Source organism: Rhinichthys klamathensis, unplaced genomic scaffold (genome assembly GCF_029890125.1).
Source record: "Rhinichthys klamathensis goyatoka isolate OS25496 unplaced genomic scaffold, OSU_Roscu_1.1 h1tg000176l_1, whole genome shotgun sequence".
Lineage (NCBI taxonomy): Eukaryota > Metazoa > Chordata > Actinopteri > Cypriniformes > Leuciscidae > Rhinichthys > Rhinichthys klamathensis.
In genome coordinates, this window is record NW_026606705.1 from 1,342,245 (window position 1) to 1,355,000 (window position 12,756).

The following is a 12,756-nucleotide window of genomic DNA, read 5'->3' on the forward strand; positions in this document are numbered from 1 at the left end:
ACAAGCTTCATCGTTAGAACCGGTTCAAAATAAAGTTCACAAATTAAACGGTCAGACAGAACAGAAGCTGAAAACGTCACAAATTAAAGGTGCAGCAAAGAAAACAAGACAAGAGCTGTGATTTAACAGTTGTAGGAGTGAATTGATTAGGAAGAGAGACTTCTGAAACATTTCTTGCATAAAGGACTGTTAGAAAACATCACATCACATTACTGAATACATCAAAGCTGAACTTTATGCAATATTAATGTGATTCTGTGAGGATCCAGCGGTGCTGAGGACGTCTCGATGTTCCTCACAGGTTCTTCAGTGTGTCCTCACCCTCGGGTTTCTCCAGCCATTCCAGAGGCCAGCTGGCCTTAATACTGGGACGATCCTTCACCATTTCATAATACTCCATCAGTCTGGGACATTTCTCTTTAGGACAGCTGTTAACCAGTCGAACAGATCAAACATTAAACCAGTCAAACATTAAACCAGTCGAACATTAAACCAGTCAAACATTAAACCAGTCGAACATTAAACCAGTCAAACATTAAACCAGTCGAACATTAAACCAGTCGAACATTAAACCAGTCGAACATTAAACCAGTCGAACATTAAACCAGTCGAACATTAAACCAGTCGAACATTAAACCAGTCAAACATTAAACCAGTCGAACATTAAACCAGTCGAACATTAAACCAGTCGAACATTAAACCAGTCGAACATTAAACCAGTCAAACATTAAACCAGTCGAACATTAAACCAGTCAAACATTAAACCAGTCGAACATTAAACCAGTCAAACATTAAACCAGTCGAACATTAAACCAGTCAAACATTAAACCAGTCAAACATTAAACCAGTCGAACATTAAACCAGTCGAACATTAAACCAGTCGAACATTAAACCAGTCGAACATTAAACCAGTCGAACATTAAACCAGTCGAACATTAAACCAGTCGAACATTAAACCAGTCGAACATTAAACCAGTCGAACATTAAACCAGTCGAACATTAAACCAGTCGAACATTAAACCAGTCGAACATTAAACCAGTCGAACATTAAACCAGTCGAACATTAAACCAGTCGAACATTAAACCAGTCAAACATTAAACCAGTCGAACATTAAACCAGTCGAACATTAAACCAGTCGAACATTAAACCAGTCGAACATTAAACCAGTCGAACATTAAACCAGTCGAACATTAAACCAGTCGAACATTAAACCAGTCAAACATTAAACCAGTCAAACATTAAACCAGTCAAACATTAAACCAGTCGAACATTAAACCAGTCGAACATTAAACCAGTCGAACATTAAACCAGTCGAACATTAAACCAGTCGAACATTAAACCAGTCGAACATTAAACCAGTCGAACATTAAACCAGTCGAACATTAAACCAGTCGAACATTAAACCAGTCAAACATTAAACCAGTCGAACATTAAACCAGTCAAACAATAAACCAGTCGAACATTAAACCAGTCAAACAATAAACCAGTCGAACAATAAACCAGTCGAACAGATCAAACATTAAACCAGTCAAACATTAAACCAGTCGAACATTAAACCAGTCAAACAATAAACCAGTCGAACAGATCAAACATTAAACCAGTCAAACATTAAACCAGTCGAACATTAAACCAGTCAAACAATAAACCAGTCGAACAGATCAAACATTAAACCAGTCAAACATTAAACCAGTCGAACATTAAACCAGTCAAACAATAAACCAGTCGAACAGATCAAACATTAAACCAGTCGAACATTAAACCAGTCGAACATTAAACCAGTCGAACATTAAACCAGTCGAACATTAAACCAGTCGAACATTAAACCAGTCGAACATTAAACCAGTCAAACATTAAACCAGTCAAACAGATCAAACATTAAACCAGTCAAACATTAAACCAGTCGAACATTAAACCAGTCAAACATTAAACCAGTCAAACAGATCAAACATTAAACCAGTCAAACATTAAACCAGTCGAACATTAAACCAGTCAAACATTAAACCAGTCGAACATTAAACCAGTCGAACATTAAACCAGTCAAACATTAAACCAGTCAAACAGATCAAACATTAAACCAGTCAAACATTAAACCAGTCGAACATTAAACCAGTCAAACATTAAACCAGTCAAACATTAAACCAGTCAAACATTAAACCAGTCGAACATTAAACCAGTCGAACATTAAACCAGTCGAACATTAAACCAGTCGAACATTAAACCAGTCAAACATTAAACCAGTCAAACAGATCAAACATTAAACCAGTCAAACATTAAACCAGTCGAACACTAAACCAGTCGAACAGATCAAACATTAAACCAGTCGAACATTAAACCAGTCGAACATTAAACCAGTCGACATTAAACCAGTCAAACATTAAACCAGTCAAACATTAAACCAGTCAAACATTAAACCAGTCAAACATTAAACCAGTCAAACAGATCAAACATTAAACCTTAACCTGACATTATGATTAATAATGCTGTCTAAGGAGGATTGATAATGGTTTTACTCACTGAAGTCGTGGGAAATATGCGATAACTGGGAAACAAACGACGTCCGCCATGGTGAAGCTCTTGCCGGCGAGGAACGACCCTTTCCCCATCTGACCAACAGACCACAGTTTATCAGGACCACAAATAAGGGTTCAAGTTCAATGGACAAAGGTTGATGATAACAGTTATGGCATATGGCAATAGTTATCCTCTATGGCATTCATAATGCAATTAATTTCAATAAGAACGAATGACAGAGGCAGCGAATCAGTGAATTCGTTGTATTAAATCCTTTAGCTAATGTTCCTCTCCGTGATATTCCTTCAGAACGTGACGGGTGACTGAGGCGCTAAAGTTTGCCGTCGTCGTGTGATTTACGTCATCAAGCTGGCGTCGTTTCGTGAGATCGTGAGACTATCGATTAGGGCTGCCCGCTAATAATCGATTAGATGAGGCTAGTCGAACAAAAATGTTATTAGTCGGTTAGCGGAAGAAAAAACAAAAACCTTAAACCGTAATCCGCGAGGGACAGATCGTTAACGGCGAGTTCTTGTGTTAATTACAAACCCAAACGTTTGCCTATCATCCATCGACCTTAAACATGGCTTATCATTTAAAACATGCAAGTAGTAGCAGCTTTACATGGCCGCGCGCTATAATGCTAACCTAGATAAATGTGCGCTAGCCTTTTATTACGCGCATATCTAAGTGTGGAAGCTGTTAGCGCTCTTACGGCACGACGCTTAAAATACTGTCATGTTTGGTCTTACATCAAGAGTAGCCTAGAACGCCACAGCAAACGGACTCATTTTATTAGTGTGCACTAAAATAACTAAACGTTGTGCTTTTGTCAAATATAGAGAACCATCCGGATGTGCTTTCTGCCGTCTCGGCCTCGGTGAAACTCAGCGCGTCACAACACAAACCGAGACTCAGCGTGAACTTTCCTCACAGACATGAGAAATACATCTATCGAAAGCTTCAAACGTCTATTTTATAAACTAACAGATTCGTATGGAAAACAAATATTATGAAATGTTATGAAACGTGCATTGAGGAGCGTGCACTAATGCGGAGATTCGTCACTGCAGCCGAAAACAGAGAAAACACGAGTTCATCAACAAATTATTCAAATGTTCAGACAGTCTCTCGTTCATAACCATTCCTTTTGCTGGTGCGCTGTGGCTTTATGCGTGAGCAATTAAAGGCTCATTATTAAGAGTTGGCTAATTAATATACACGTGATTAGTCGACTAATCGCTTAAATGAACGACTACTAGTCGACTAGAAAAATCTCAAGTCGAGGGCAGCGCTACTAGCGACCGAGTCACAGAGTCCCTGTTTAAAACACAACCTTCTCCAAGTACCCGTCCCACAGCTTCAGCTCGGAGACTAGACTCTCTCTGTTCCTCTTCAGGGCCGACTCGTGCCGCTCTCCCTCCGGGACGTACCACTCGTAGAAGGCCACGTCATCTGCACACACACACACACACACACACAAGTTTAGCAGGGAATAACCGGCTGTCGTTCGCTCAGTGTGAAACAAAGCTGCTACTCACTTCCACCACTAGTAGGCGCTGTTGGACATCGAGGGCAAGAACCATAACGACACGCTTGTTGTCTTAATCCAAACCGCGAGCAAAGAGAGCATGTGATAGGAGGACGATGACAGCTCAACTACATGAATTTCTATTATAAGCTATTTTGAACCAGATGAGTGAAGATCTGAGTAGAGATCCGTTATTGTTCTTACTGTTGAAGACCTGTGAAAGCTTATATAAGGAGGCTAATGCTGTATAATACTATAGAGACTAACTGTTAAAATACATTTTATTAATATATCTATGCACATATTGTTTGACACCAAACACACAAATGTTAACTCTTTCCCCGCCAGATTTCGTTATTTCAAATGTAGGTGCGCGGTATGCGCGCTCATAATGGAAGCGACGTGCTCGTTTTTTCCATGTGCGTCCGCGCCGCATCGAGATAAAAACATCTCAACTTTTCAGAATGCCGCAAGCGCACCATAAGCGCACAGTAGGTCACGTGACAAGAACCAACCGGAGCGCAACCGCCCTAGCGCACATATTGTTTGACGCCAAACACACGAATGTTAACTCTTTCCCCGCCAGATTTCCAGCAACCCATGTTTCCACTGTTATACTGTAGGGGGCGCTATTACACATCACCTGAAAGAGTTCTGAATCTCAGGATCAAAACACAGGAGAAGAAGCAGCAGAAACCAGCGATAGAAGCATCGCTGACACACATGTACATTATAACGCGATCATCAAACGGCTATAAGTCAAAACTGCCGAACACTTCTGAATGAAATGTTGAACCCATGAAGAGGACACGACTGTGAAGATTTAGGGGTGAAACCCGACTAAGGGTACGCTCACATATCGCGTCTTTTGCGCGCTCAGGTTCGTTATTTCAAATGTAGGCGCGCGGTGTGCGCGCTCATAATGGAAGCCACGCGGTCGCGGTGCGACGTGCTCGTTTTTTCCATGCGCGTCCGCGCCGCATCGAGATAAAAACATCTCAACTTTTCAGAATGCCGCAAGCGCACCATAAGCGCACAGTAGGTCACGTGACAAGAACCAACCGGAGCGCAACCGCCCTAGCGCTTTGGAAAAAGGAGAATGCGGCGCGGCCAGCGTTTTCTACGCGTTTTTAGGCGCTATGTGTGAATCCGGCCTAAGAGAAATCAGTCGTCGTGCAGCTTTAAACGTACGTTCATGAGTTAAATCACTTACACATCTTCTTCTGCAGGTTTTCGGTCTCGAACATGCGCTGGTAGACGAGCGCCTGCTCCGCTGGATCCTCCGGGATCAGACGGGCTCCCTGAGTCTTGAACGCACTCTAGAAACCAGAAACATTTCTTTTATATTTTTCTTGGAGTTTTAAGTAACAAAAAAATGTCCACGTGTAACTAATCTAAGATGGTAATGAAGAAAAGCCAAGACGTAGAAGCACAAAAACCTTCCCATCAAGTACAGGACTTGCTACTGCCAATACACACACACACGTCCCGACAATACACACACAGGTCACGCCAATACACACACACGTCCCGACAATATATAGCGTACATGAATTACCCAGGGCAGATCTACACAGGTGGAGCTGGGGAGGAGGAGGGTTTCTGAGAGCGCTGCGACTGCGAGAGCAAATGCTGACCAGTATTTGAAGGTTGAGCTGCGAGCTCATTGGCTACTGATACAGCAGGAACCAATCAGCTGTGCCCTATGGAGAATCATGTGATTGCAAGCGGATGGAGTTACGACCGATCAGCCTGCACAATCTAGAGTTTCAAGACTGTTTTCATCCACTGTGTTTGTATAAAACCGAGAGAAAAAAAAAAAGGTTAGCCCCTTAAACTGACAGGTAGTAATGCAAAAATATGATGGGAGTAATATTTTAATGTCCTCCACAAAACGGGTTCCACTAGAAAATGTGCGTTCGCGCACAAAACCTTTGCGTTCTGGGAACTAAAAAAAGTTTTATGAATACATGCAATAATATTGAAATATTTTTTGGTTTGATTTTTGTGTGAAAGGCCCTTAACCGTTTAGTATGAAAGCCCATTTTCACCACATAAAAAACAAAACAAATAAAAATATGACAAATATTCTAAATGATGACATACTTATCCAAAATTATGAGATGAAAAGTCAAAACTTTGACATGTTGAAATTGACATACTAAGCAGAAATCATGACATGAAGTCATAACTATGACATTAAAAGCCAAAATTATGACATAAAACGTCAAAAGTATGACACAAATGGGCTCTATGCACGGCGGTATTTCCGGTGAAGGTCTAAGGATGCTGGATTACTTCCGCCGATCGCAGAGTCCAATGCTATACCGAGAATTTATATTGGTTTTTATACTCTATTGCTATACTAAAGAAACGTTAGTCACAAAAACTGACAAAACAGACACCCCTCATTTTGTTTATGCTTCTGTGTTTATTATATTAAATAAACATAACTATATATAAAATTACATCTAAACGTATTAAAGTTTCGTTTCAAAGACGAGAGGACAGTACATTTTGAAGACTCTGCCATAATCGCGTTTTCCTCGGTTTTCCTCCGCTTTAAATCTCCCCAACCGGAAACGCAGGAGCATCCTTGTGTCAAACGCGGAAGTTATGCGTGCATATAGCCCATTAAGTTGTGATTTTTACTTTTTATCTCAATTATGAGATCATTAATTATGTGTTAAGTATATTATTTTCTTATTCATAAGAATTATACCACTTTTGGTTTGTGTTTGTTTAAATGAGCCACAGGTGTATTTCTACGAGCGCGTAAGGAAGTGTTTATGGCACTGCTTTACCTCCAGATACAGACACGCGGCGAAAGACTCGTTCACGATGAGGTCTCCGTGCTTGAAAGTTGGAACCTGCAAATAATAATAAAAATAAAAGTGCAATATTTTAACAAAAGTTGTTTTGTCTCTTTATGAAAGTTGCATGTGTAGTAAACACGTAATGCAAACACCTGAACTCTGGGATTGAGCGCCTTCACTTCTGCACACTGGTGCTCCTTCTTGTCAAACGACAGATGTTTGTGTTTGTATCCCTGCAGTTTCTTCTCCTCCAGCGCGATCATGAGCCTCCAGCACGGCGGAGAGCCGGAGCACCAGTACAGCATCATGTTCTGCGCCATGACTGTTAATGTCGAGTTTACTCGAGGAATGAGGCCGTTACTGAGCCGACACCAGATTTTGCTGCGTCACATTACTTGGCGTCCGAGTCTGACGTGACGACATCACGTGGGCGTGGTTTGTTTGCGAGGTCAATGAGCATGCGCAGTTTACAAGCTCCGTGTGAAGATGTCCCATTTCGCTGAATATATTTTAGTGTAAATTCAGAATATGTATACGGTATTGAATATGTAATATAACCTCTTAACCAGCGCCCCATTTTTTGAGAATTTTCTGAAAATGACATACCCAAATACAAATGTCTGTAGCTCTTAAACCCTATGGTCCACATTCATAACTCTGATCTTTTTTTAAACTAGACACTTGAAACTTTGTTACCCAAGAGTCATTATTACTCAAAGTAGCATAGGAACAGAGTAAAACAAGGTAAAATTTACATGAATGTGACTCACGATTTCTTTTAATTAACTTCACTTAGGGAAAAAATGATCAGACTTTTATGTTAAGGGCCTGAAAACACCATAAAGATAAAATTGAATGTCTGACCATGTTTAGATTCAAATTTGAGGATGATACTCCCAAAAATGTAGTTTCTGTAAGCTTTTATTCAAGAAAAGTATAGGCGTCCTTTCCAAAATGCAATTTGGAGACTCCAAATGGACACCTGGCACCCAAACACTTTACATAGGGAGTAAACACTATAGGTCTGCAACAACAATTCAGAACTGTTATGCCCTTCAAACCACACAAGAAAAAAACGATTTCAGCACAACATTTGAACATTTTACCAAAATTATCTTTATTTTGAACAATTCTAATAGCAAAAACAGTGATTTCTCACTACATGTATAGACATTGCAGAAGTGTTCATTTTCCAACTAATGTATAAAATATATAAAAAGAAAAACATAAATGTTTTAGAACATTTGTAATTACAAACGTGGTTTTTACCCAAATAAATTGCAATAAACTGATACTTATAATGAATATCCTATTACTTCCTGTTGCTCTTCGTCATTTTCTGCAAAAAAACCTTCAAATCTCTTCTGTAGTCGACGATCCATGATACAGATGCTCAGATATAAGCTTTAGAGTAAATCCGTGCATTTATGCAAGCTCCATGTGTCAAAACATCGCGTTTATGTGTCTGTTTACATTCTGGTCGGCTGACTATGTGTGTGCGTGCTGCGCGCGTGGCGAAAGCGCACATGTGAATGAAAACTTTGCGCAGTTGAATTTGACGAATGTGCTTGCATGAACTGTCTATCACTGCAATCGATTTTAGTTGGCTAATACTCCCATCAATCAAAACGTAGCTCAAAGGACATTGGATAGCATTATCCAGGCTTTTATCCAGTCGAAAGCCCAGCTGCGCGATGGACAGCGCGCTCAGCCTGTCAGGGACTCTCTTACTGTTTTGGTCTGTAACAGAGCCTGTGATTGAACGAGAGAGAAGTAGGATGTATCATTCGATCCGGAAGAGTCTAAACTGCGGGGGTGAGATGGCTTTTGAGTGTTGGAATATGGATTAGAATCGATATTTCTTTGAAAATGAACATGATGCGAACTCTATCTCGAAAACGCTCATGAAAACAAAGGAGGATATTTCATTTTTTTCCCCTATTTTTCGTTGTTTTGGATTAAAAAGTGGGATGCATTTTGAAGAGTGGACCCTTACATTGAAATGTATGCTGTTGTTTCTTGGATTCTTCCGAACTGATCTGAACCATACGAGATGAAAGATGAGTATAGCGGTTCATTTTGCTCATTTTCAAATGAGCAGTCCTTTTGCATTTTATTTAACCCTTTCCTCTCTGGTGTATTGATTGCAAAAACAAGTCTAGAACATGGTTCTTGAGTGTTTTAGCTTTCAAATGATGCATAGTTTATGATAGTCAGATGAATATTTGTTATAAAACAAAGCTTAAAAAAGGTAATAAAAGTATAGCCACGCCCTCGACGGCCCGCTCGCGGGCCGATGCGGGTTAAGAAGATATATATTCAAATATAAATTATCACCAAAAAAAAAATGCTTTTGTTATGCCACCTAAAAATAATAATATGGAAGTCGCATACGTTAATACACTGGTAATTGTATGAATTTGATCTTTTAATAGAGACCAAAAAAAAACGCTTTTTCCGTTGAGGTTTTGCTTCTGCTGAGTTCAGATGAAGCTGCATCTATGAAGAGAAATGTTTTTTGTTTAATTCATGAATTACATTTAAAACGAAGATGAAACTGGGACAAACATGTATCAAATAAAATAGAAATAGACTTCTATGATTTTAAAATATTACATTTATTCAGAGAAATTGACAGACTACATTTCCCATGATTCCACACACACCACTTCACAACGTCATCAAACTACGGTTAAGCTTTTGATATACAGTGAGCGACCTCTAGTGGCGAAGCTCACCGCGCCCTCATAATAACATCAGGGCTGAAGCTCCCCCCCAACAGATTAAATGGAGCTTATATATAAAGCCGAATCATAATAGTTATAATATGAAAATTAAACATGATTTATTTGCAATTAAAATTTCTATTATTTACTCAATTTTTCCCCGTGAGGGGGTGCACCGTTCCTGGAGGTACTGCAATACCAGGTCGATGCGTGGAGTGGACGGAGCAAGCCCCTATTCCATCTCCCTGATCCAAAAATCAATTTAATATATGGTCCCCGGGTAGGGGACGTATCAGATATTAAACTGATAAGAACAGATACTACACTTGATCTTAGCCAAAAGGCCGAGAAGCGATACTGAGAATGGGTTCGAGCTAACCGAGTCACTCAGCGCGATACACACCTCAATGACGGTCACTCGGTCTGAGATCAGGAGAAACTCTTCAAACTACAAACACACACTCGAGAAATCATGTCCCGCTCGGAGACTGAGAGAAACGCGGAGATTCTCACAAATAACAAGATGAAAACCTCCTCGAAACATGCGGATTCAACCGTTAACCCGTTTACCATCGGCCAATCAAACACGAGCAGAGTCCATCGGCCAATCAAACATGAGCACAGAGTCCATCGGCCAATCAAACACGAGCACAGAGTCCATCGGCCAATCAAACACTAGCACAGAGTCCATCGGCCAATCAAACACGAGCACAGAGTTAGAGCACAATAAAGACTGTTTATCTCCGTTATTAGTCTTCGAAAGTCCTGAAACATTCACTGTTTATGAGTTCAGATAGCTGCTACCAGACTCAGAAAATAACGCTGAAGAAATTACGCTTTTTTACAAACTTTAACTCGCTTGATGCGAGTGTGGTTAAACGCGGTACTGCACGTTCGACGTCACTGACTGGACCTCAACAGGAATATACTAACGTTACTGATCATGCAAATCACCTCAGAAATGAGCGATGTTATCCAAGGACGGGAAAAAATCAACATTTACGGTTAATATAAGACATTATGTTAGTTTCAAATACATTAAGTAAAATACTGCAGGAAATCATCACAAACCTACATAAACACCTTAAAAAAACAACAACAAAAAAAACTTTCTAGACATTTCGAGGGGTCATGTTCAAATATCCAAGTTTGTTTGCCATTTAGAGGGACCACAAGGTACTCTAAAAACAGAGAATTAAAAGTTTTAATTGTAAAGATACTCACGACGGTCCCTCGAATTTGTAAACTTCACGGGAACGGACGGAGATTATTATAACATGCCCCCATCTTTAGATTTTTGTCTTTGAACTTCCGTTTTTGCGTAGCTCTGTATATGGCATTAACTGGTGAACTAGATTTACATTGTAGAGCTAACTAAACTTATCATGAGCATTGTAATGTTTGAAGTTTACCAGGTAGATTTTAAAACGAGTGGTTCATTCATTAATCCGTAAGATCTTACCTTCATGCTGTGGAAATACAAACCAGAAGATGAAACAGCTAGACTGAACACACACACACAAACTAATTATGATACTGAGAAACTTTCATTAACATTAAATTGAAATACAAAATAAATGGTCGTTTTGCTACTTTTATTTATACTATAAAGAGCGAGTATGAAGCGCTGGCGTCACGTAATGGATTTTATGGCAAAATAAAAGTGTATTTGTTTGAAATAATTGTAAATATATTCCTCAGAATGTTGTGTATCAATGGAAATCAAAACAAGTTCTAAAACACTGATATAATATGACAAAAACAAATATCTTAAGATAATTATAAACTTATTAAGGCAAAATTCATACTTTTAAGTGTTCTGTCCTCTGTGTGTGTGAGCAAGAGAATGAATGCAATATGCGAATGTAAAACCTTACAAATGTCTTGTACATGTACTGATATATTTGAAGTAAGACACAAACGCAATTATTTCCTTAATTTGTGGTCACATGATTACTTTTGATTATTGTTGTCTAGATACAGGGGGTGGTTCATTTTACCCACAGGCTCAGAAACAGAAACAAACAAGCCTTTGAAACGGTTTTGTTTGTAATTTTTTTTTACAGTGTTTCACAAATTACATAAATGGTGTAAATATAATTCAACATTTTAGCTTTCAAACGGATTAACAGTTACTGTGAATAAATGACAACGGCTCATCATGCAATGTAATATATATTTAGTTCACTTGGTAAAAGTGGTTAAATGTGATTGCCAATCAAAATCAACTAAAAACATCCACAGCCGTTTTACTGTACACTTACACAAAGAAATGGGCTATTTAATAAGTCATATTCCACATGTGTCACTCATAACAAATGAACAAGGATACAGAATAAAAGAGAACGGAGACCAAGGCAGTTTTCAAATATTATATTAATCTTTATTTCAGTTTTGACAAAATACCCATAAAATCCAAAGCTCCAACCTTTACAAAAATATGTCTTCTACAAATGTCCTCGGGTCTTTTCAAGGGAGCGAGCGAATAAAGCACAGTGTAGAGTATCTGACAACATTACTAGCTAGTGAAGCCCCGACTCGCTCTCCTCCCGCTAGCGTTCATGAGGTCATCGAGAGCCGATAGCAGCCGTCCTGTTCACCATACAACACTTCTTAAATTAATCAACTTAAATTAGCATTCCACAAATATACAGTAACAACATGATTGTTTTCCATTAACAACAAATAAGGTAGAACTAATGTACAGATGTTGAAGCCGTTTCAAGTGCCGCCAACAAAAAGCTTGATTATAAGATGATACACACACACACACACAAAAACAACAAGGTCTTTTTGGTCCCACAGACATGTACAGTAAGAGTACAGAAGCGCAGCAGCTCCGCACGAGAGAAGGCAACCGAGATTCTTCAAGCCAGTTCAAATGTAGATCTTTATCTTCTGACTCCAAAGTGCAACTGAGCGTACGAAGAGGAACCTGCAGGAAACAGAAGAGTCTCGCGTCAGCATGAAGGCGGTAAAATCAATAGAATCACATCTAGCAATATTATATGCTTATTTAGGGTTGAGAATTGAGCACTCGATGTGATATAAAATTAAAATGTAGATTCCTCTTATCGGCATTTCAATGTGAGTTTAAAGCATTCAAGCGAGAGACTCACACATGTATCAGTATACTGGATCAGTGCAGCTCTTAAAGTGACCGAAGCCTAA

At 39.2% G+C, this 12,756-nt stretch overlaps 2 protein-coding genes and 1 non-coding gene across 3 annotated transcripts in view; all 3 read right to left on the minus strand.

The window, feature by feature from the left end:
* Positions 1-217: 217 nt before the first annotated feature.
* On the minus strand, positions 218-7,285 carry LOC130092399 (glutathione S-transferase A-like). The gene is made up of 6 exons (XM_056260248.1): positions 7,012-7,285; positions 6,848-6,913; positions 5,257-5,362; positions 3,849-3,967; positions 2,516-2,604; positions 218-428 (listed from the first exon to the last, which is right to left on the minus strand). Exons 1-6 carry the CDS (start codon positions 7,177-7,179, stop codon positions 296-298), a joined length of 681 nt encoding a protein of 226 aa, XP_056116223.1. The 5' UTR covers positions 7,180-7,285; the 3' UTR covers positions 218-295.
* A 2,465-nt stretch (positions 7,286-9,750) lies between these two features.
* Positions 9,751-9,941, minus strand: LOC130092607 (U2 spliceosomal RNA). Its single transcript, XR_008807944.1, has one exon. It is a non-coding gene; the product is annotated as a U2 spliceosomal RNA (small nuclear RNA).
* Positions 9,942-11,943: 2,002 nt separating this feature from the next.
* Positions 11,944-12,756, minus strand: part of akap9 (A kinase (PRKA) anchor protein 9) — a 135,438-nt gene continuing 134,625 nt past the window's right edge. The window contains exon 52 of the mRNA XM_056260477.1: positions 11,944-12,520. Coding sequence (XP_056116452.1) covers positions 12,477-12,520 — 44 coding nt within the window. The 3' untranslated portion in view covers positions 11,944-12,476. The remainder of the gene's footprint in view (positions 12,521-12,756) is intronic.

What these genes read in the sequence shown, in the direction of transcription:
- LOC130092399 (XM_056260248.1), bottom strand. Translation starts at nt 7,179, where the DNA reads ATGGCGCAGAACATGATGCTGTACTGGTGCTCCGGCTCTCCGCCGTGC. An exon ending in GGGACGGGTACTTGGAGAAG is followed by an intron (nt 2,605 to 3,848) that starts GTTGTGTTTTAA and finishes TCTGTTGGTCAG; the next exon opens with ATGGGGAAAGGGTCGTTCCT. An exon ending in GCATATTTCCCACGACTTCA is followed by an intron (nt 429 to 2,515) that starts GTGAGTAAAACC and finishes ACTGGTTAACAG; the next exon opens with CTGTCCTAAAGAGAAATGTC.